This window comes from Gallus gallus, chromosome 3, assembly GCF_016699485.2.
Source record: "Gallus gallus isolate bGalGal1 chromosome 3, bGalGal1.mat.broiler.GRCg7b, whole genome shotgun sequence".
NCBI lineage: Eukaryota > Metazoa > Chordata > Aves > Galliformes > Phasianidae > Gallus > Gallus gallus.
Genome location: NC_052534.1, coordinates 30,722,352 through 30,744,546, shown reverse-complemented (window position 1 = coordinate 30,744,546; position 22,195 = coordinate 30,722,352). Strand labels below are relative to the sequence as shown.

Genomic DNA, 22,195 nt, shown 5'->3' with positions numbered 1-22,195 from the left:
CACTTCCAGCTGGTGAACCACTAGCAGCACCTAGTGGTGAGAATAAATAGGGCATTTTCAGATTGGTCAGGTAATGAAACGTAGGGAGATCAATTCTAAACAACATTTTATCAGCTTATTTACAGGATCAGCTTGAATCGCAGCAAGGCCAGTGTTACACACACTCCTCAAATGCTCATATTATGTCTGTAATCCAAGGAATTTCTATCTGCATCCATCTGAATTCAGACTTCTGGATATTTCCAGTAGCCCAGGGATTGCCATCAGGTCAGTCTCTACTACAGCTACCCAGGCAAGAACCTAACCTTCTCACAAGCCCGGACAGCATCAGTAGAGCTCCCAGAAGCATACCATGTTCATGTGGCATGAAGGAGCCATAGCCTGATGATGGCAGAGCTTAACTAACATGGAAACCTCCAGCGAGGGAGACTACCGCTACACCAAATCAAAGAAGGAAGAGGACAAACCTAAAACAATGAAGATTCATTCCTACCATTCACTCCTGTTCTGACAGCTTTTAAGGAGGCAAAAATGCACAGTACATCTGAGATGATTACACCACCTAAGAGATTAAAACAAAAAACAGGTAAAGCAATCAGAAATACCTAAAAGTTCCCACCTACTGTAGAAACTGCTTTTTACTCATCACCAGATGGAAAAGAAACCAAAGCAAAGGGGAACATACAGATACTTTTATTGCTCACCTTTTATACAACAGCAAACCTTCAGCCATTTTCTTTCACAGCTTGACAATGTTTATGTACACAAAAAACCCAGCAAGAAGCATTATGTGGCTTTCAGTAAAGGAAAAAAAAACTCAACACATTAGAACATCAAACTCAGCCAGGCTTTGTTTTCTGCAGCAATAATAAAAGGGCTTCCTCCAGGCAGGAACTAAACTTCCCAGGCCGTAGTGCATTTCTTTAAAAAGACAACCCCCAAAACAAATTGCCCTAGATCTGCTGAGCCAGTGGTATTAACTTGCAAATAAAATAATTTGCCTTTTTTTTCTAGCTGATTTCAAGTAAAAATTAAGTTTGAAAGAGGAGCAACTTGTTTTGGATGGATGCAGGTCAGTTTGAATTGCTACACGTAACTACAGCCTATGTACACTACCAGTTCACAATTTAGCTTAGTTTTAAATGATCTTTGCAGATTTTGGCAGCGGTAAGTCTTCAGACTTGAGCAGGTGGGAAAAAAATTGTTTAACGGAAGATAAGGCTACCAAACATGACATCCACAGCAGAGCTCATATAATAGATAACAAACCTGTCTGTTAGAGAGAAGTTGCTGTGTGGGCCTGCACGTGTGTGTAACTTTGATTAGAACAACAGGACAGCAATCCAGAAGCAATATTCAGCACTGATTTTAGGTCATATAACTGAGCAATGACTAGGGGATGCAGAAATTCCATTGTATATTGCAACGTATAATTTTGACTAGATCAGTCTTCATATTTCTCTAATCAAAGTGTCAAGCAAAACACAGCAGGTAGTTTTAGAATCAATATATTCTGAGCAGAAGATGTCAGTCCAACATCAAAAAAGCATGACTATTAATTTATGATCAGGTGAAGTGCAGTGAGTAGTTATGACGCATTCAATTCAGACAGACCGGGGGGGGAAGGAGAGGAAAGTCTACAGAAAGCTGTACTTAGTTCAACACAAAGCACCCACCCCAAAAGATTCTGCCTGACATTTGTACAAACCTGTACTAATTCAAAAGTGATTAAACCAGGACTCTGAAACCAGGTTTTTATTATTTGAGCTCTGCTGAAGCAAAAGTTTTTAGCAGCCTCAGCTCGTGAAATGTCTTCCTTGTCCAAAACCAGATTGATTATACTGATAGCCTCCGTGCTGGAAATGTTGCTCAAATTGCCCACCTTGATTAAAATTCTGTCCACCTCTGCCTCCCCAGCCTCCTCCTTGACCTCCACGGCCACCACGACCGCCACGACCACCCCTCCCTCCTCCACGCCCACCCCCTCGGTCACTGTGGGACCCACCATCTTGGTATCTGTTGTCTTGCTGGTAGCCACCACCCCCTTGGTAGCCACTTCCTGTGTATGAAGGTGACTGGTAGCCACCATAGCCTCCTCCTTGGTAGCCGCCGCCACCACCACCACCATGGTAGCCACCCGTTTGAAAACCTGCATCTCTGTAGTTGCTATCCCTGTAGTTGCCATCCTGGTAGCCACCACCTCCACCGTCTGTCCACCCTCCTTGGAGTTTGTTTCCTCTTCCACCTCCTCTGCCACCATGATCATAACCACCACGTCCTCCTCGCCCTCCTCGATCATGGCCTCCTTGATCATGACCTCCTCGATCATGACCTCCTCGTCCTCCATACGATGAGTCATAGCCTCCTCTTCCTCCTCGGTCATGACCACCATGGCTATGACCCCCATGGTCATAACCTCCTCGCCCTCCATATGAGGATTCATAGCCACCTCTTCCTCCTCGGCCACCACTTTGTTGTGGACCAGCCTCTGGTCTTTTCTGCCAGGGTGGCATCTCAGGAGGTGGCGGTTCAATTTCATTGGGCCTTCCTCCTCTGTCAGGCACTCTGCCCATTAGCACCTGCAAAGGGAAAAGGACAACTGCCTTAAGAGTTGTAAGATCTCAGAGAAGCAGGTTATTTTGTTAATTTTTTTTTTTTACTGTCTTGAAAGACACTTAATATTGATAATGGAATCAAGTTAACAGAATACAAATCAGCAGCAGGGCAGTGCAGTATTCCTAGCAAAGTGTATGTATACTCTGATGATAGTCACATCTGTCTTCCCATTTACTTCCTTTTAAATTTCACACTCCAACTACACTAAAGAGGTGCACAAATTATTTGGAGAGGGAGGTCAAATTATGCCACTACTGCATTCTAAAAGAACCAGGACATTACCTGAACTACAAAATGGAGAAAAGCATGTATGAACACACAATTTTAGAAGTACACTTCGGTGCACAGCTTCTGATATTCAAGTTCAGTAAATGTACTTCTGTGAGCCTCTAAAACCCTGTTTAATTCTTGAAACATGGAAACTGTTAAGTCAAAACCACATTTCTACTATATCATTACTAAAAGTACACACTTGACTAGAATCTCTCATTTGTGTGCAGAGGAGAATCTGACCTGTGACATACTCACAGATGTTAATAGATTCTATTTATATAGGACAGAAAGTTACTATTTAGGTGTTATTTTGGATATCGTGACAGAATTAGGCAGCAGCAGTGCAAGAACATCAGTAATGCTGATAAGACAGAGCAGGCAACTCCTGCTGAAAATAATCAAATGTTTCAACTTTTTTTTTTTTCCAATGCCCCTAAGAAGGATTACTCTGAACCTTAACAAGTAAAGCTATAGTTCCTCATAATGCACTGATGTACAATTTAGAATACATAGACATCAAGTTTCCTATCCCTTATTTCCAACTTCTATTTACAATCATAAAAAGAAATAAGGATTTATTACTGCATTCAAGTAACTTTAATATTCGTGACAGAAAAAGTGATGTTAGCTACTTGTCACCAAGGGTACCTTATTAATGGCACATGCAGTCTTCTCTCGGATGGACCCACTGCTTGTTCTCATAATTTTTGACAGATCTTGTCGAGCTGCCAAGAGATTTGCAACAGAAATAGTGCACTTAGTGGATAAGAGGGCACGTTTTGGCTGGTAGACTTTAGCCAGCTTTTCTGTCTGACTCTGTTGAAGAAAAGAAAAACAAAACTCAGTCAGCTAAAGTCATAGGGAAGCAATCTTGCCAGGAGAATCAACATCGAAGAACAAGATGTCACTGCAAATAGACCAAAAAAAAAGTGAATATAAAAGCAGGTTTTTTTGTAGCTGAGAATCACCACAATAAAGCTAACATTTGTCAAATTAATTTCTAATATAACAGAGGAAACACTATTCTAAAATCAACTGACAAGACATTGATTTTCTGACAATCTTAACAGCAACCAAGTACATGCAGACTTATTTCTCAGGCAAACACAGGATAGGTGGGTCATATAGTTACATAAATTAGCACTAATGTGGTACCGAAAGTGGAACAAATTTGGAGCTCATTTCAAGCCCTCCTCCTAAGCCTGCACAAATCTCTACCTCACATCCATTCCATTTACACCAAGTCCCCAGCTCTGCATCACTAGAAAAAGGCTGCAATCACTCTTTTGGAGTCTTTCTTCCAATCAGCATCATCATAGAGTCAAGCTCTCAAGAGGTACTGCCATAACTAAATCTCTCAACTACACATCTCAGTTCAGTTCTTTGTCTTGCATTCTGTACAGCCCACGCTAGAAATTGGATCTTCGGACTCAACTTCGCTTTGCAATCAACCTCTCTTCTTCTACTGCATTATAGCATTCATATTTCAAATACCTTAAGGCACAATAGCAGTTATCCAGTTGACAGAGGTAACAGAAATCTGCATAAATATGCTAGTTACGCCTGTGTGGTCAGAGCATAACGTAGGATGCAGTTAAGATAAAACAGACTGCAATCCATACTCAGCCAAAATGGCTGCAGAGACAGCTGGACCTCTATTGACAGCAGTGGGAACAGGCAAGGGAGGTTTTCCAACAGATTTCTCAACAGGGCAAGAATTTAAGAACAAGTTTTAAAATTCTGAAATCCTATTTCTCACCTAAAAGCAGAACTGGAATTGACAAGAGGAGAGGTATGCATTTCCAAGTGACTCCAGGGTAAATTTTTAGAACAAAGAGCTTATACTTTTACATTGCAACTGAATAGTTTATTCAAAATGAAGAAAAACATTAACTTAATTACCTGACAGCTCACGTTTTACAATTTGTATCAATCATATACCAAAGAAAAACATTTGACACTTCTAGGTCACAAATTCTGACTACTAACACACCTCAGTCTCAAAACTGCTAGCAGTGTGTTAGCAGATTTGGTTTAGACCTAGAAAATAAAAGTTACACACCATTTTTAAGATCCTGGCATACTTTATACGCCTGTTCTGTTTTTAGAACTATAAAACATAGGAAATGGGGAAAACATGTAATTATTTTTAAAAGCAGAACAATCATATTACTTAGAGAAAACACAGCTCATGTCATAGCCACTTGCACTGTCAAAGATGAGAGCGGTATATAAAATATTACCCTGACTAAGAGGTAAAAGTGCAAGTAGTGCCTTAGGAGCTTTTCACATGGGCATCTGTTGAGCTGTGCTTGCAGACACACCTTGAGGAAATCTTATCATTGTAGACGACACAAAGCTAAAGGGTCATCAAGAGAAAGATACTGTTATACCATCACACAGACACAACACTTAGAGATTCACACTGAGGTCCTCTCAATGGAAATGGTTGTATCTGTAATCTTTTGTTACTATTTTTCTAGCAGCCAGTATGTACAGTAACTGTACATTTTGGCTTTCGTGTATGTTATACGTGGTCCACCTTCTCATCTCACACGCTGCTTTTAAATCCAACAAATCAGTTTAGAGTAAAATGTGGTGGTCATCTTACATTGTCAGAAAATTCTTTATGAAACTCAAACCAAAACAAGATAACTCTTCTGGTTATCTCTTTCTGAAAGGGTAAAACAATGAAGTAGTTTTCCAGGGATGCTTAAGATAAAGAAGTAACATAAACCAGGACTTCACAGCACGTTATTTGTACCTTAGCTCTATCTGACCAGCCAAAGGACTGCACGGTAACATCCAAACGTTTGACTAACAGTTTTCTTCGGACTTCATATTCGTTGACTATGGCTTGATTAATTGCTTCAATTTTTTCCTGAAACAAAAATTTGCAAATATAACCTGTAAATTAGAGATAAAACATTTCTACTTCAGACAATAAATTACATGGATAAAAGAGAACCAGACGCACACAGATATTAACCAGGGCTTAAGCCTGCAATCAACTACCTTGTCAAATGGATCCACGGAAGCTATGTCTGCTGACACTGTTTTCCCAAAGGCTTCACAGGCTGCTATCTCCATACTCTGTCTTGTACTATTTCTAACAGGCACAGCTGTTTGTTGCTCATAAGGGACTTAAAGCTGTTGATGCATTTCTCAATACTCCCAGGACAGAGGAGCAAAAAGCGAGAAAAGACTAGATGCAACAAACTGAAGGAGATGCAAGGACAACCTAAATCCTAGGGACCAAAGTGTCCTTGCCTGCTTAAAAAGAAGTAAGCTTAAGGCCAAAGATAGGGCACTAGAAGTAAGTAATGTACTGTAAGAGAATCTTGATTAAAACACAATCTGCATACAGACACAACAACTAAGTGCCCTACAGCTAGAAGCCATCACTAGAAATACACATGGTAGCACACAGTGCTCTAGTCAGAGCAACAGTTGAGATATGTCCCAGTAAGGAAATGATTTGCATACAGATGGAAGCCTGGCTGAAGGCAAGTGGTGTGTGCCCACTTTAAGCCAAGCCAGTACAAGTGTCTGAGCATACAGACTGGTGGAAATAGAAAGTCTTCAAGTCTTTGAGAAAGAGGCTCAAAAGAGACTTGGTCTTGTCATAGCTTTGTGCACAAGCACACATCTCAGCAGAGAACCACACTATAAATAGTAGCTTTCTCCTTTATTTTGGAAAACACTTGTATGCATCTGTTCATACAGATTCATGAGCTCAAGAAAGATCTTTCAGCAGTTGTTGAGGATTTACTGTATCAGATACATTTTAAAATACTGTAAAAAAAAATTGTCTTTTCATCTTTATATAAGTGAACAAGGGAAACAGGCTCTAACACCTGCAACTGCTTACCCAGTGAGCTGGTCCCAGCTGTTTCTTCAACAGAGGTTTTCCAACATGATTAGGTGGAACCTTTGCTAGGGTTTCTTTCAGCTGTTAGGAGACATACCAAAATATAAGTATTGCCTAAAAATTAGCTTTTGAAGATTCAGCTTACAGCAGAAGACTAATAAATGGTTGCAGACAAAACAAAGCAGCTTCCAATATCAAGTTGTTTTCTTTGAGACAGAGAACAAAATATACTTATTTTGGAAAGCAAAAATAGGCAAAAAATATTTTAGTCTTTCTGGTAGTCGTGGCTACAATTATCTAAAAATTTAGAGAGGATTATAGAGATATAATCCTCTCTAATATACACTTCAAGTAATAAATTTCCATGAGCTACAGCTCACCTTGAACATAGATACTCTATATGCCATCCTCTTAATTTAGGAAAATACAGAAAGGCTTGTATCAAAAAGGTTTAGACTACAGGAAACAACAGAACCTAAAAAATGACCTCTCTTTTCAATCAGAAGGAAAAAGAATTCAATAAGATTCAATATTTCATTTAGATTTTAAATATTTGGGTATTATTGTTAGAAGTTTTGAGATGGGAAAGATAACCTAAGGACTCTGTGGGGAAGAAATGGAGTAGCAAGGATAAAGATTTGGATGAAAGCATGTTGGAATTATGAAGCTTCACTTTTCCACTACTGCAAACCACATTTTTCAACCTCTTCAGCTTTTCATTCTAGCAGTTAATTTAACATATATGGTGACCCTGGCTTTCAGTAGGTGTTGAGTCCCATTTGTTGAAGATTTTAAACAGAACAGCAGAGCTGTGGGTGGATCATTAACAACAAGTCAATTATACAAAGATGGTATCCCAAACCAAAATACAAACACAAAAAAAAATATAGCTTGATTTTTATACTCCAGTACAAAGTATTGCCATTGCAAGGCTCACTTTTTAAAAACAATTAAACTTGAGGGTGATTTCTTGCTGTAGCTATCTCTTTAAAGTGAAAATTTTACTTGACTAGGTTTTCACATTCTTCTCAACTTTGAGATATATTTTCATTAGAAAATGAGATGTTTTTCATTAATTAGATAGCTTTACTTTGTCCTCAAACACTACCAACACCTGACAGGTTTGGACTGTAAGCTGTACAATATTTCTGAAACATCACAGAATCATAGAATCTTCTGAGTTGGAAGGGATCCTTAAAGGTCACTTAGTCCAACTTCCTTGCAATGAACAGGGTTAGATCAGATTGCTCAGAGCCTGATCTGCAGGTTAAATTTTTTACTCCATTAAACTGTAAAGATTGTTCCATTTGAATAATAGAACCTATGGATACCAATCATAAAGATAACGTTAATGTAGCCTTAATGATTATGCAAGGTGTATGCAAGTTGGGCTTTAAAGCAAGATAATGTACAAGGAAATTCAATGAGAGGGTAAAACAAAGCATTAGATTTAAAAGATTCTGATTGTATAATTTGTATTTTTACAGCCTCTCTCACCAAAGCTTGCTAGTGCTGTTTTATGAGTATTTTTTACCTTTTATTGAAAACGGAAGCACAGATTTCTTATACATCTAACTGACAAATGCCCATAACACCACCAAAACCAGAAATAAAGAAAACGAAAAAAACTGCTTCCATTCCATATCCTGGGCTGATGGAAAAATCATCATTCCCTTCTTCAACAGGTCAAACCAAACAAGATTTTTTTCCTGGGGGGGGGGGGGGGGGGGAGAGCGGGGAAGGGAGCAAGAAATGGAGCACTGGTTCCAGCTGCTTAAATTTGGTTAAATACAATGCAACTAAAGAGTTAGTCAAAAAAAACTTCTCTGAGAGTATCTGTGGAGCTACATAATCACATTTGTATTTTAAAGTTCACAAAGTTTCTCTGCTGCTGTTCTGTTTTCCCCTTCAAAAGAAAACCTACGTGTCTGTACACTGGATAATCTATTCCACTTCGTTTTTCAGCTTTGTAAGAATTGCTTGAACAAAAGGCAAACTTTAAGAAAACAAAGAGCAATCTGGAGAACACATACATGTAAAGAAACAAAAATGGAACCACAAGAACTGTTAAAGCCTCAGGGCAAAGCAGTAAACTTGACTTCAGTTACAACATCACCTTTTAATCTAAACATTTTTAACAGGAGGTTCCTGTAAAAGTTTGTTCTTATGTCTGTATCTTGAAATAGATTTCTCCTTAATATTCTTCGCAAGGACTAAGCTCAGCATTTTCTATATCTCCTGCAACAGGTGATGACATTAAAACCTAGAGCAGAGTAAGAAACACCTCACCCTTTAAGGCAACGATAGCGGTAGTCCCTGACCCCGTGCCTTGGCATGGAAAAAGCCTTTAAACTCATTTTCCAAATTCTGACTCTTGGCATACCCAGTAAACCACCACAATTCAAACGTTGGAATTTCAAGGGAGACAAATCTCTCCTTGGTAGCAGAACTATTTTCCATTGAAACAGCAACACAGTAAGCACTCTAGTTTTGTTCCTTCGGTTCTTACTTTTTTTTCAATTCCACTGAAGAACTGGAACATCGTTATGTTGGCTGGAGGCTTGGACATGCCTAAAGCAATACATATGCCTTTTAGCTCCTGAAAGACTTCACTGCCACCTCCTTCCTGTGCTTTTTTAGGAGGGGCGTTCACACACAGCATTCTGGCAGCTTCCAGTTCTGAGATGAGGTATGCTGGGGTAAGAAAAATTAGATTTCAGCATCAGATATAGCCGAGGAAAATACTTTAGAACCAAGACAACTCAAGTGCTCACAATCAACTAATGTGCAAATGGCATGGCTTAGTTAAAGCTATAATTCTAGTATCCACACAACGCTCGTATTTCTAACAACCACTGAGCCCATTGCTAGATAAACATAAACAGGGGAAAAGTTCAGTGCAATGAATTAAAGCCTGGAAAAAGAATCCCTACAATTCTGACAGGTATTATTACAGATTTCAGTGCACAACTCTTTTCCTTCAGGCTTTGCCCAGCAAGGACAGGAAACTAGGAACAAGAAAATAAGCAGGACGAGAGACTCGGACATGCACTTCAAGCTAAACATGCAAACACTGCTTGAGGTTCTGGGAAATGATACAAGGACATGAGTAAATAGAAGTGAAATGTTGGATGAATCCCTTCTACTTTTGCCAGGAAAGATGCAGTGGAAAAACAACCTCATTTTTTAAAGTACCATTGAGAACTCAGGTTTACCATCCCAGAAAAGAAAACAGCAACTGATAAAGTTGAAGCTAGAATGCATGCATGGCTCCCCAACATTAGAACTCTGAGAGCCTATCATCACATCTGAACTCCTTTGTCAAAAAAAAAAAAGAAAAAAGAAAATAGCGACAGGATGAGATGAAATGGTTTTAAACTGGAAGAGGGTAGATTTAGACTAGATATTAAGAAGAAATTCTCTACTGTGAGGCTGGTGAGACACTGAAAGAGGTTGCCCAGAGAGGCTGCGGATGCTCCATCCCTTGAGATGTTCTCAAGGCCAGGCTGGATGGGGCTGTGAGCTGCCTGGTGTAGAGGGAGGTGTCCCTGCCTTCAGCAGGGGGTTGGAACTACATGATCTTAAAGGTCCCTTTCAACCCAATCCATTCCATGAAAAATCATGGAATTTCTGAACATGGTCTGCATTTGTAATTGCAGCTTTGTGGTGTAGGTTACAGTAATAAAAAGCTAGTGTACAGCCTTCACCTGCAGTTTCCACAATTTTAGGGTTTGAATTCAAAAAAAACAAACATATTTAACAATACGTTTAACTTTTTAATTTCTTAACGTTTTAACTTTTCTCTTAAATCACACTGGGTGTCTAACATCAATTTAAATAATTAGTTCTTAAAAAAAGGATTGAAAGATTAGACACAACAGTGATAAAAAAAGACTTGCGAATATATAAAACTGTAATATTAAAAATACAGCTTACTACCTCCAAAACTGGAATTTCTTTTTGCATATGCGAGTACTGCACTGAATTCCCGTGCTGCTGCTCACCAAGACAGTACTACCTACTTATGTCTAGCTGGTGCTTTTGGTAAGAATACCCTTCTGCCTTTCAACTGACATAAGCTATGCTGCGTTCTTGGTTGTTGTTATTGTTGTTTATAGTATAAAATACCCTGGCATTCACACACAGAGCACAAATCTTTTTCTGAAAAAAAAAATAAAGAAAATGAGTTTACGGCTCACATAAAACAGGACACCTAGTAAGTTAGTTTGATGCAGGTAATGAAAGCTGTGTGAAAGTTTTAGGTATTAGGATTATGTTATACAAAGAAAGATTTTGGCATCAATTTCAAGTCCACATTTAACAGTAAACAAAGTATTCCTGCCAGATGGAACACTAGAGTTCAGCTTCTGAACATAACCTTATATTACCAACACGTACATTACTGAAGACCCCTGGGATAAGCCCAGTCACACACAAGCCAAATTCACTGAATGGCTTAGCTCATAGAAACAAGCCAAAGGGCAGACGTGTTTGAACTACAAAATATTTTAAATGCTATGATTGCCTCATTTCACCTGATATTTTTGAACATATTATCAAATCAAGTTCAGATTTAAGCCTTACTACAAATTCTCCTCCAGCCGCTGCAATACAGGAACCTACACTCTAACTCATTTCCCACATCTCAGCTGGAGGTAGAATGATATTCCTGTTTTGAGTAGTTAAGGAATCAGCAGCAACTGAAGAAACAAAACAAATGCTGAATTTAAGACCAGATTGAAATCAGTATTAAAATTCTTATCTCTGACATTCGCAATTTTATTTTTTCTTTAGATGTGCATCAATACCAGACACGTTTTCCAAATTTCAATGCTATTTCTTCCACACTTCAAATTCCTGAACAGGAATAAAAGCAAATGAGATTTTTAGATGCACAGCATGGAAAAGTGACAGGAGGGCATCACTCTTGCTACCATTCATTTCTTTTGAAGCAGCAGAAAGTAGTATTGAGAGTGTTTATTAAGGGAGATAATCAAAAGAACTTGAGCTGGGATCTTTTTCACAACCATTTCAATTACTGTTGGAGTGCAGGAAAATGCAAGTCCTATTGCACCTTGCAAGTCATCCCGAGGGGGGCACTAAAACGACGATGTATGTAATGTTAGTGGACGTTTTTATGTCCTTTCTGAACAAAGCTCAGTAGCTAAGTCCTGGCAGAAGTCTCACACGATTCCCACTTCAGAGCACCTTTTGAGAAGCAGCAGAGGCTTTTCACTAGTGAATGCAAGAAGGGTTAGCACTCAAAATATCATCATGCACTGGCTACGGAGTGACTGCTAATTTATGAGACCCTAAAGTGTAATACTTTGACACCATGCATTACAGGGAAAAAATAATCATTAGTTTTAGGTAGCTGCTTTTATACACCATGGGAAACAAAGCACCTTGTCACAGCATCTCACTAAGTGTAAGAATATGAGTCTTTGCACAAAAACCAAATTTGCTTGCAATTTCAACTTACTAAGCAGCAAGAGACAGTTCTTTTGGTTAAGAAGGCGTTTTGTCACATCTCCTGACGTTAACGATGTGTACGGACAGTTCATTTCAGCCAGCAACCCACTCACTTCGAGTTGAAATTCTTCAGCTTCGTTTGGACCTTAGAAGAAAAATAATAATTTGTTTACAGCTTTACTTTTCCAGCTATGATTAAAGTGAGTTTACTCTTAAAATATGCTTTCTAACATGAAAATCCTACTTGCAATGGAAGCCAAATGCATTCTTGGGGTTTTTCAAAAGAGAGAGCACAACCTCTTTGGAGGCCCGATGTCCCCTCACTATTGTAAAATTATCTTTCACTGAAAACTTAACCCAGCTACAATAGACAGCCACTGGCAAATTCTACAGTGAAAAGGGACACTAAAAGCAACATAAATTTTACAGGGTATTTTAAGAAGATTAATTGCTCCCACTACAAACATGTTAAATAAAGCTGGTACGGTCATGAATACTACGTTTTATGAGTGCTTGCGCTTGCATTTCCTAAGTCAGCTAACATTTGTCAACTGATCTTACTTCATACTAACATCTTTTAAAAACAGTTAAGTCATTTAAGCCAAAGTTTAGTTTCTGATACAAGTATCAACCTAAGTGCTACTAGTGAAACAAGCCTGAATTTATTACACCAAATTGTGGCAAAAAAAAAAAATAAGAGGGATAAAGTAACAGTCTTCTTTTGAAGAGAGAGTGTGCAAATTACAGACTGTCTTGGGCTAAACTCGAGTCACACAAAACAAAGGACTTGATTATATATGACAAATGAAACACTGACAATTTGAAATATGTGTTTAGAATACTACCAAACTGTATTCTTAAAGATGTACAGGAAGAAATGTATACCACTACAGGTGGTGAAAAACTATGTTAGTAGTGATAGGGAGTCAATTACACTCGCAGAAGAAGGGATGCACATATCAAAAACAATAAGGAAAACAGCACGTGGAGGTAAAAGACAGATCGAAAACCAAACTCACATTTGGGGTTGATATGCTAGATATAAAGAAGTACAGGTTCTGTACAATAATAGAAGTACAATAATTTAACAATTTAGCCCCCAGAACGTCACAACTAGTTAACCAAAAATAACATTTTTGGAAAATGGGGGTTTGTTTCCTCCACCAAAATAAGAAACATATGCAAATTCTTTTCTGCAGAGTATTTCATAAAGGAGGAAAAATACATAGCATGGACAGAGTTATGGTAACCAATAATAAAGTGAAAATACAGCTGCTGCATGAGGACGTTTCCTTGAACAGCAAATATTTCTTACATCCAAATTACAAGCAGAAGACTTGAAATAAGCCTTCACATGATCTAATAAAAAACAAGTAATTTTTCCTTAAATCCATTCCCAAAATTTAAGTTACATCTATATTTGTACCATTAAACAAAGCTATTACCAGAATTCTGTTTGATCCTTGCTATTACTTCAGCCTCTACTGGCCACTCATTTGGCAAGTCTGAAATCTGAGGTGGAAAACAACCACAAATCTGACAGCATGCAGACAGTACTCACTGGTATATCAGATTTAGCAGTTATCAACCCAAATACAGCAGGCAAGAACACATTTGAAGTGCACATGTGTGCTAGAGTTATGGCTACTTACTGTTAGTTGCTTGCACATTTTCCTCTAGTTTACAGAACAGCCGTAACTCAGATACCAACCAAGCACAGAGTTTGGTGAACTCAGGGGAACTGGCTCCACGAGAGACTGCCTGAGCCAGTGCTCCGTCATCTAACAATGGACCTTTGTAACTGACAAGCAAAACAAAAGCACAGTTCATTAAAGTTGACAGTGACTGATGTCCTATTGCACATTTATTTTATGCTCTATATGTATTGAGAGCTACACCCTCATCAGATATGAAATGCTGAACACCTAAAACTGCAAGATAAATTTCTGTGCTGAGCTGTAAATGTCTGAGTAAGCCCAATCTGTCCGTGCACATTAGCTTAACGGCACTGAGACTGTGTCACAAGACATTACAATTGAATGTTTCATCCTGGAGAAGGCTACCATATACAGCTGTAATTTCTTTGTCTCCAGCTCTTGGAGACATACTTTTGGCAACTGCAGTTCTAAAATATTGTTTCCGAATGATGCTTTATAGTACGTTGAACAATTACTACTAGATAGGTGCATCTTTTCTGCCACTTCCTATCAAGTGTTAAAGGAAGGAGGACTTTGATACAAATCTTACCAAAGCGATTCTAAATATCCTCTCTGGAAATGTTACATTCTTAAAAGGGTACAAGAAAAACCACACAGAAGATCACAGTTCTTTGCATAACAAAACAAAGCAGAATCAGGCCTAAGGGTAAGAAAGCACAATTCTAGAGAACAAGTTTCAGAAGATACAGTTTCGAGGTCACCTGTGTAGTGACACCCTATTGGAGTAGAGAGAAAAGTATGGAGAAGACAGCCCTATGAATCAGGCAGAAGCACAAAGACGGAGTTTACCAGAGCGTGTTGAAAATGTGTAGGATTTTTCTATATATGGCACCCAAAACAGAAACTGCCAAGTGCAAGAATAATCAACTAAAGTCATTATTTTGAACTTCCAGAGTAAAGTCACCCATAACATCACAGCAATTTGTGAGTTCAGTCAACTCTTGGCAAATCTCAGTGGAAAAACATCTCTCAAAGAGCAAATTTAAGTGTTACTTTCACTCTTTGTTGTTATGCTTAATGTCACACATAAAGGGTTTGTCTTCATCACAATAGTTTGTTAGCACGCAACCAAAATGAAGGAGCTACACTCCTTTCCCCTCCAGAGCAGTTTAACAAGTGACAGAGAGTTAATCTACTAGCAGCTGATGGGAAGTTGTAGTAGGGATACAATGCGTCAGATTACCTCACCACAGCAGGGCAGACAATTCCAACACACTAACCAAAGCAAGTTTAAGCTCTGTCCCAGGCATACATGGGAGTGTGCATGAATCAATGGAAACAAAGTTGTAGATTCAAGTAGAAATGAAGAGACAAGTCTTTTGCTTTGGCAGGGTCTGCATTTAAAACATCTGTCAGGTTAAAGGTCCTTTTCCTAGCATTTTCCTTTGATAGATACAACATATTAACTATAATATCAACGCTAACTATGATTTCAGGTACACAGCTCTTCAGCTAGCAGTCCAATTTGTAGACCTGTGACTGTGAGCAGCCTCTTACTTCTGCTCATGCTCCCACAGCTGCCTACCCTCCACAGCTACATTCTCTTAGTAGCACTATGTTGTCAGCTCTGTTTTCTCCTTGAAGCCAGGAATACCCTTTCAAACACACGGCAAAAAAGGAAGCTGACCATGGCATGTGCACCATGGCAGGGACCTTTTCACATTTCAGTCATTGCAATACCTGCCAAAACAGAAGCCTATTCGTCAAGCTGGGGAGCTATCATCACCAACTTAGCCTGGAAATATAATCTTTGTGGCTCGAGTCACACTCCAACAAAGTGATTTATGGGAACACAGCCAATGTGAGTAAATACAGCTGTTTGCACAGAACCAGCAGCAGTGAAGTCACGACTGCCGCTGCCCTGAGCTCCCAGCAGTGCAAGATTGTAGCAGGACACGCTCTGCTTGCTCTCCTTCATATTTATATAACCTTTACCGACTCTGCTGGAATAAAAGGCTGAAACTACAGAAGTTTCCCGTGTTGTGTTAATTTAAAAGAAAAAAAAAAAAAGCAGCAAAGAAAAAGTGCTAAGTCATTAGCAGTTTTTCGGTTGTCATTATTCTTCCAAAACACAAAAACTAAAGAGTTTTCCTGCCCCCTCACTTCCCCCTTCCCCACCTCCGGCCTCAGTCGCACCGAGGTTCCTGAGGAGACGGCACCGCCACAGCTCCACGCGCGGGAAAAGCGCCAGAACGCCCGCGCAGCCCGTACAGCTGCAGCCCCAACGGCGGGCGCCGCGCCTCTCCGCTCGGCCTGCCGGTGGGGCTGGCAGCTCGGCCGAAGCCCCGACGTGCCGGGCACAGGCCGGGACCCCCAACCCCCGAGGCACCGCACCTACCCTAGGTCCTCCAGCGACTCCAGCACGTCGCTCTCCAGCAGCTCGAACTCCATCCTGCGGCGGGGAGCGGGCGGGGGGAAACCTGCGCGACAGTGGCACAACGGCGGGACTCAGCGCCCCGTTACCCACAGCAGACCCGTTAACCGCCCGGCCCTGGCCCCGTGCCCTCCCCCTCTGAGGAACAACGGCCGCGCCTCACAGCGAGGTGAGCAACCCCCGGCACGCGCCACCGCCCCACGTACACTGCTCGCACGCCGCTATGCCGCCGACTGCCGGGTTGGCATGTCAGGGTGGGGGGGGGAAGCGGGCGGGCGGTAGAAAGCCTCCGGGCTGCCCCAAAACGTGCCTGACCGGCGCTACCTCCTTCCGCGGCGTTCTCCAGCCACCCGCAGCGTCAGACAGCGCTGCGTAAAGGAGACGCGAGTGTGAGAGGAAGCGCCTGGCTGCTTTTGTGGGGCGGAAGCACGAGAGGAGCCGAGGAGGCCATGATTCTATTCAGGCTCCGACGTAGGCAGCCCCAAATGGAAGCGCCCCGCCGCCGCGGAACGCACGCTGGAATGCATTGGGGCGAGCGGCGCCGAGTGGAGAGAGACGGAGCGGCGTGAGGGACAAAACACCTCAGCGAGAGAGCGCTTCCTCACAGCCGAGAGTCCCGCGGAGACCACAACTCCCAGCATTCTCCTCTAGGCCGCCTCCTGAGCGGAAAGACTTCTTCGCTAGCACATCAATCACTACTTCTGCTATTTAAGGCAGGTCACTTTCCTGACTGAGGAGAGAAATACCTCCTGAGGGCCAACAGCGTAATGAGAAAGGAGCAGTGTGGGTATTTATTTGCTTCTAGTTAGATAACAATTGATAAAGAGTAGCCACAGGCTATTACAACTTCAAACAAAACCGGCTCACACAGCTCAGGCTCCCAGCAAGCTGCTTTACCGTGGCTCGGATAAATCTGTCTAAAGATGTCCTGCTTTTACTTCAGTCCATTCATCTCAGATACTCTGTTTAGCTATTCTGTGATTGGAACATGGGGGGCTGTTTCTTTCCTCCCAGGTTCAACACTGTGGCTGAAGACTTGTGACACTTCACTGATGCAAGGGTTGTGTTCAGCCTCTTTGTGCAGCTGAATGCAGCGGCCACATCCTGGAGAGGCTAAGCATCTCACGGCCAAAGCTTGTTACTGGAGGGACTGTGCATATGTCTCAATTTTCCACTAAGGACCTTCATCCCAGTCTGCCAGAGGTGGAAACATCACCAACATCATCTTCTTCCTATTTGCACAAGTGCTGTTTTCTGGCCATCTGTATGCTATCAGAAAAAAAACATAAGCTCATTTTCTAGAGCATCTGGATCTCTTCTGCTCTCCGGCTTTGGTAACTAAAGGAAGGGATAAAAGCACTTGCAATCTCTTCTAGACAGGGTGTTTGAATCCACCCTCACGCTACTCCTCTACTAAAGGATATCAGTACTATGAAAATTAGTTTACAAAACAGCCTCTGCAGCAGCAAAGTAATGCAACAGCAAGCAGCGACTAGACCATTCAATACTTCAGACTATACAGATGGGCAAGTCTTCCTAGGCACTGCTGCTAGGATTCATGTTAGCATGACATGGAGCTAGTGTAGGGAATACAACTATTTCTAAAGTGCTATCTTTCTCTGAACAGCAGCAGCAAACTAGTTTATGTTTTCTCATCACAGTGATAAAATAGGATGAGCGTATCTGTACACGGTAAAGAAATTTACCACACATTTTTTTCTAGGATAATCAACCACTATGATAAATCTGCAGAAAGTCAGGCTGTCTGTTGTGTTTATTCTTTTACATACTTGATAGCTCCTGCTAGGACATTTTTGTTGGTGAAACAGAGCAGTATCTCTCTCAGATAGAGTAACTGTGGAAAGGATTAACAAGACTTCTGTGAATGTATGAGAAAAAAAGTTTGCACGAGCAATTTAACGTGGTTGCTGAGTTGCAAAAAAAAACAGTAAGATTTTAGATAAAGTATTGAGGTAGTTTTAAAAAGCTTTTTTCCCTCCTTTGAGCAGCTCTTCCAAGAGATACTGTAGAGCCAGAAAGGCCCAGTGAATCAAGAAGCTTCAGAAACAAGCTCCTTCTCTTGCAACTACTAAATCCTGAAGTAGCCTGCACATTGTTCATCCTCTTGAGAGAAAAGTTTTTAAACAAAAAGCACTCAAGGTCCACTGTTATTTCACAAATGTTTAATGTTTGTTTTTAAAATAGTACTGTTTAAACAAGAGATAAAAGTACCTACACATACACTGTCTCCTTGGACGCTGGCGAAAGAACTTAAATTACAGACAGACCCATGAACACCACGTTCAACATTTAAGAATACAGAAAATCCTAACACTGATTAACCATTTTAATAATGAAAAGGATGTGCTCTCATACCAAAAGAAAGAGATACTATTCCAGGCATGCAAATGTGCACCCACCTTCTCAGAAGAGGATTCCAAAAGCCCAGCAGCTCCAGATAACATTTTCATAGCTCCTGTGGAAATTAACCAAAAGCCAAAAAAGGGAATAATGGGCTTGTTATAGCAAATTCAGTGTTCATCCTAAAATCCCTCTTTCTGACCATCTGGTGAGTTCAGCTGTTACATTCCCAAGTCTGACGCCTTTCTGATTCTTTTCCCATCTGTATCAAAATTGTTCAAACCCCAAAGCATTTAAAATAGTCTGGAAGAAGCTTAAAACAGAATGAAAACAGCTATGGTTGAACATATAGTGAATGCAGGTATCCCGCCAGGATTTGTAAGGCCTAGGATACTGGAAGTTATGTATTTGATGCTTTGGTCTTGCATGCTCACCTTATAAAGTACAGTGTTTAACCTTATATCTTTCTTGAGTTCTGAAACACAAATTTAACCCTCAGAGGAATAAAACAGGCATGTTAGTATCTTTGATTATCTCCCTTCTATAGACACTACAGCCAGCCTCAAGTAGGCTGTCCACACCTGTCTTCTACCAAATGCCAAATACATTGAATGTGCATTATATAAAGTACCATAGCAAATGTAGGTATGGAATTTCCTCCCAGCAGCCAAATTGAATCCACTGCATTAATTTATTGCACGGAATGCATGAAAAACAAGGATGTACTATTTTGTAATCTTATCTTGGATGTTTTGGCTAGAGGTACAATCAATATATACTGGTTTTAGACCTCTCTTATATACCTGGTGAAGTAATATAATCTTTGAAACTAACTGCCAGAGGACATGAACTGTAAAAAGTCCTTGGAAAACACCATATTAAATAGTTTTAATTGCATTAAGCCTTCAGTTCTTATGAGAAAAAGCAGTCACCAACAATCCTTTGCTACTGGACTTTGTTGTCCTGTCCTTTTGCAAACCAGGTACTTCTAGATACCTATCTTTCAGGTACATAGATATTGAGTCCTCTCATCAGATCATCTGGCATTTTTCTTTTATTTCTGGTTTTCATATCTGACAGGAGATGAATAGCCCAGTGCGTTTCCTGATGTGAGGATCATGCCTACTGTTTCTTTATCGGCCAGCTGCCACCAGGCTTTTGCATTTTTAACTAGTCTTCACAGCTACTGCTACTGCTGAAGTGTATGTACTTTGCTCTCTCTAAGCTGAATATTCTGCAGTCAGCCTATTGGTAAAAGAGATGAAGTAGCTCTGATGCAGCTTTTATTTGCTGTAGCTACTTGACCATCCTCCAACATCTAGTCCAACAGTTTTGATGGCTCAGCTCTCTGAATCCCCAGTTGTTATAGGAGCATTCTGGGAACGATTACAGCAACTTTACTAGAATTGCTAACTTAAAAGTATTCAGCCTTCTCACTCCAGGAAGAGCCTAAGAAGAGGTGGTGGAAGGATCACAAACCAAAACCCAAGAATTAACACTACATGCAGAGTCTTAGTTTTCTGCTCTAAGACAAAGTAGCAGTCTGCAGCTGCTTTATTTTGCTCAGGTTGGTTACAGCCAAGAATACATCCATACTGGTTAACAGAAAAGGTGGCCTAACAACTATAAACTTGCATCTCTGTTCAAGTTGTTCGGTATTCCCATCACAGTCACACACCCTCCTTGTGCTTACTCTGCGTAGGGGGCAGGAATGAATTCTTTCCCAGACAATGATTTTTCTCCCTTCACCTTCCTGTAACATTCTGAAAGAGTAATAAGCCAACGCAACACTATATTAAGTGCCCCAGAAAAACCTATCTCAAGTGGTATCTCTTGCATTTTTTCAGGGGAAAAAAAGTCTGTGTTCTGCAACATGCTAAGCAGACATTCTTGATCATGTAATTCTAGTCTCAGAAGAAATAAGTTTTCAACTCTAAACCTATCACTACACTAAAGAAGTATAGTTTTAGCATTGGGATGTACTGGCTTGGTGGACAGTTGTCTCTTTAAAGAAACAAACCAGCCTACTTCTGCCATCATTACTTTCCTTTGACATTTTGGAAAAAAACCAAACACTTGGGATTTACCAGTCTAAGAAAATAATTAAGAAAGTAGGCAAATACAAATTATCTGCGTTAATGGGGAAAAATTAAGATCTTTGTGCAGCTTCCCTTAGATAAGAATTTATTTCCACTCTTACCAAGACTTAAGAAGTGGCAGTGACCCCACATCTTAATCTGCTACTTGTAATTTCTACCAGTAAGACAGACATGTATTTGAAAACACTAGTAACAGAACACTGGTTGATACATCACTTTCCCACTAACATGGCCACTTAAAACAAACACACAACCCTCCCAAAGGCCCATATGCTGCTTAGTAAAATCTCAAAGAAATAATTCCAGCAAGCTGGAAGCAAGATTTACCTGCTCCAGGGACTACCAGAATAATAATAATAATAAAATTGCAGTATTTTGTCTCAACCATGACTTTCGCTTTTAAAGTTTTCAGCAAAATTTAAGTATTTGAAGGCCGTTTCTACTTTCCAAATAGAGCCACAGGTGTTAAAAGAAACCTGCAAAAATAACTAAGGAAAACAGGGCTTACAATACATAGAATGCCAGCAGCTTTTCCACGGCTCTTCTACTGCCTCTTAATAAAAAGCTGTTCTGCCACAGACTTTACCAAAGAGAACTTTCTTTCTGCCAGCCTCCAACATGGCAAACTAAAAGTTGCAGTACAAAATAAATGCCTGGAGTTAATTCATCATCCCTGTAATTGATTATGTATTTGTGACGGCTTTGAAGATGTGTAAAAACAGAAAAATTCGAGTACACTTATTTATTCCCTATCAGCAGCTTTCTAAAAATCAAGAGAAAGGCACTTATTCCTTATGCAGCTTGTAAAGAACTAGGCCAGGAAGGAGAGATCATGTCATATTGCACTATTCAAACACACAAGTAAATTCCCCTCCATTAACTCACCCCTCCTCCCGAGGATCTGGAGTCAAGCATCCAAGGCCAGCCTAGAACTTAAGGCTTCCCAGTCAGTGCACTATGCTACAGCTCTGCCAGCACAGGGGATCAGTAGGGTAGATAAATCATTTACTGCGTGCCTCTGAAAACCACAGCAAAAATAAATAAATAGATAGATAAACAAAAAATATATATACATGCCATTTCACAAAACTGTAAAACAACAAATGCCTCCACCAATATGCCTACATGTCAGTCTAGCACCATTCATTTTGTTCCTACACATTCCAACAGTTCCAGGAGTATCTTTTACTCCTACCTTAAAAACAAAACAAAACACAAATAAGTTTTACTTTCAACGTGGAATAGTATCCGAGTCCACTCAGGCACAGAAGAACAACTATTTGACCAAAGGGCATGAAAAGAAGTATTATTTAACTTGTATCAAACTAAACTTAGCTTCTGGAAAGCTGAAGACAAATGCAAGGTAACAACTCTTCCTTTCTTATTTGCAAAGTTCTTGCCTTCCTTTGGT

The 22,195-nt window shown here is 40.3% G+C and overlaps 1 protein-coding gene and 1 long non-coding RNA gene across 3 annotated transcripts in view; one reads left to right on the top strand and one right to left on the bottom strand.

Annotated features, from left to right (window-relative positions):
- Nucleotides 1–677: 677 nt before the first annotated feature.
- Nucleotides 678–16,877, bottom strand: FAM98A (family with sequence similarity 98 member A). Of its 2 annotated transcripts, none has more exons than XM_015283718.4 (9): nucleotides 16,649–16,877; nucleotides 16,289–16,370; nucleotides 13,885–14,033; nucleotides 12,243–12,377; nucleotides 9,270–9,454; nucleotides 6,761–6,841; nucleotides 5,654–5,770; nucleotides 3,538–3,705; nucleotides 678–2,579 (listed from the first exon to the last, which is right to left on the bottom strand). In XM_015283718.4, exons 2-9 carry the CDS (start codon nucleotides 16,339–16,341, stop codon nucleotides 1,797–1,799), a joined length of 1,671 nt encoding a protein of 556 aa, XP_015139204.2. In that variant the 5' UTR covers nucleotides 16,342–16,370; nucleotides 16,649–16,877; the 3' UTR covers nucleotides 678–1,796. The 2 variants fall into 2 exon arrangements, with proteins under 2 accessions (XP_015139204.2, NP_001026228.1); NM_001031057.2 differs by lacking the exon at nucleotides 16,649–16,877 and adding an exon at nucleotides 16,531–16,575.
- LOC124417805 overlaps nucleotides 16,815–22,195 on the top strand; it is a 7,136-nt gene continuing 1,755 nt past the window's right edge. The window contains exon 1 of the long non-coding RNA XR_006938678.1: nucleotides 16,815–22,147. This is a non-coding gene — a long non-coding RNA (uncharacterized LOC124417805). The remainder of the gene's footprint in view (nucleotides 22,148–22,195) is intronic.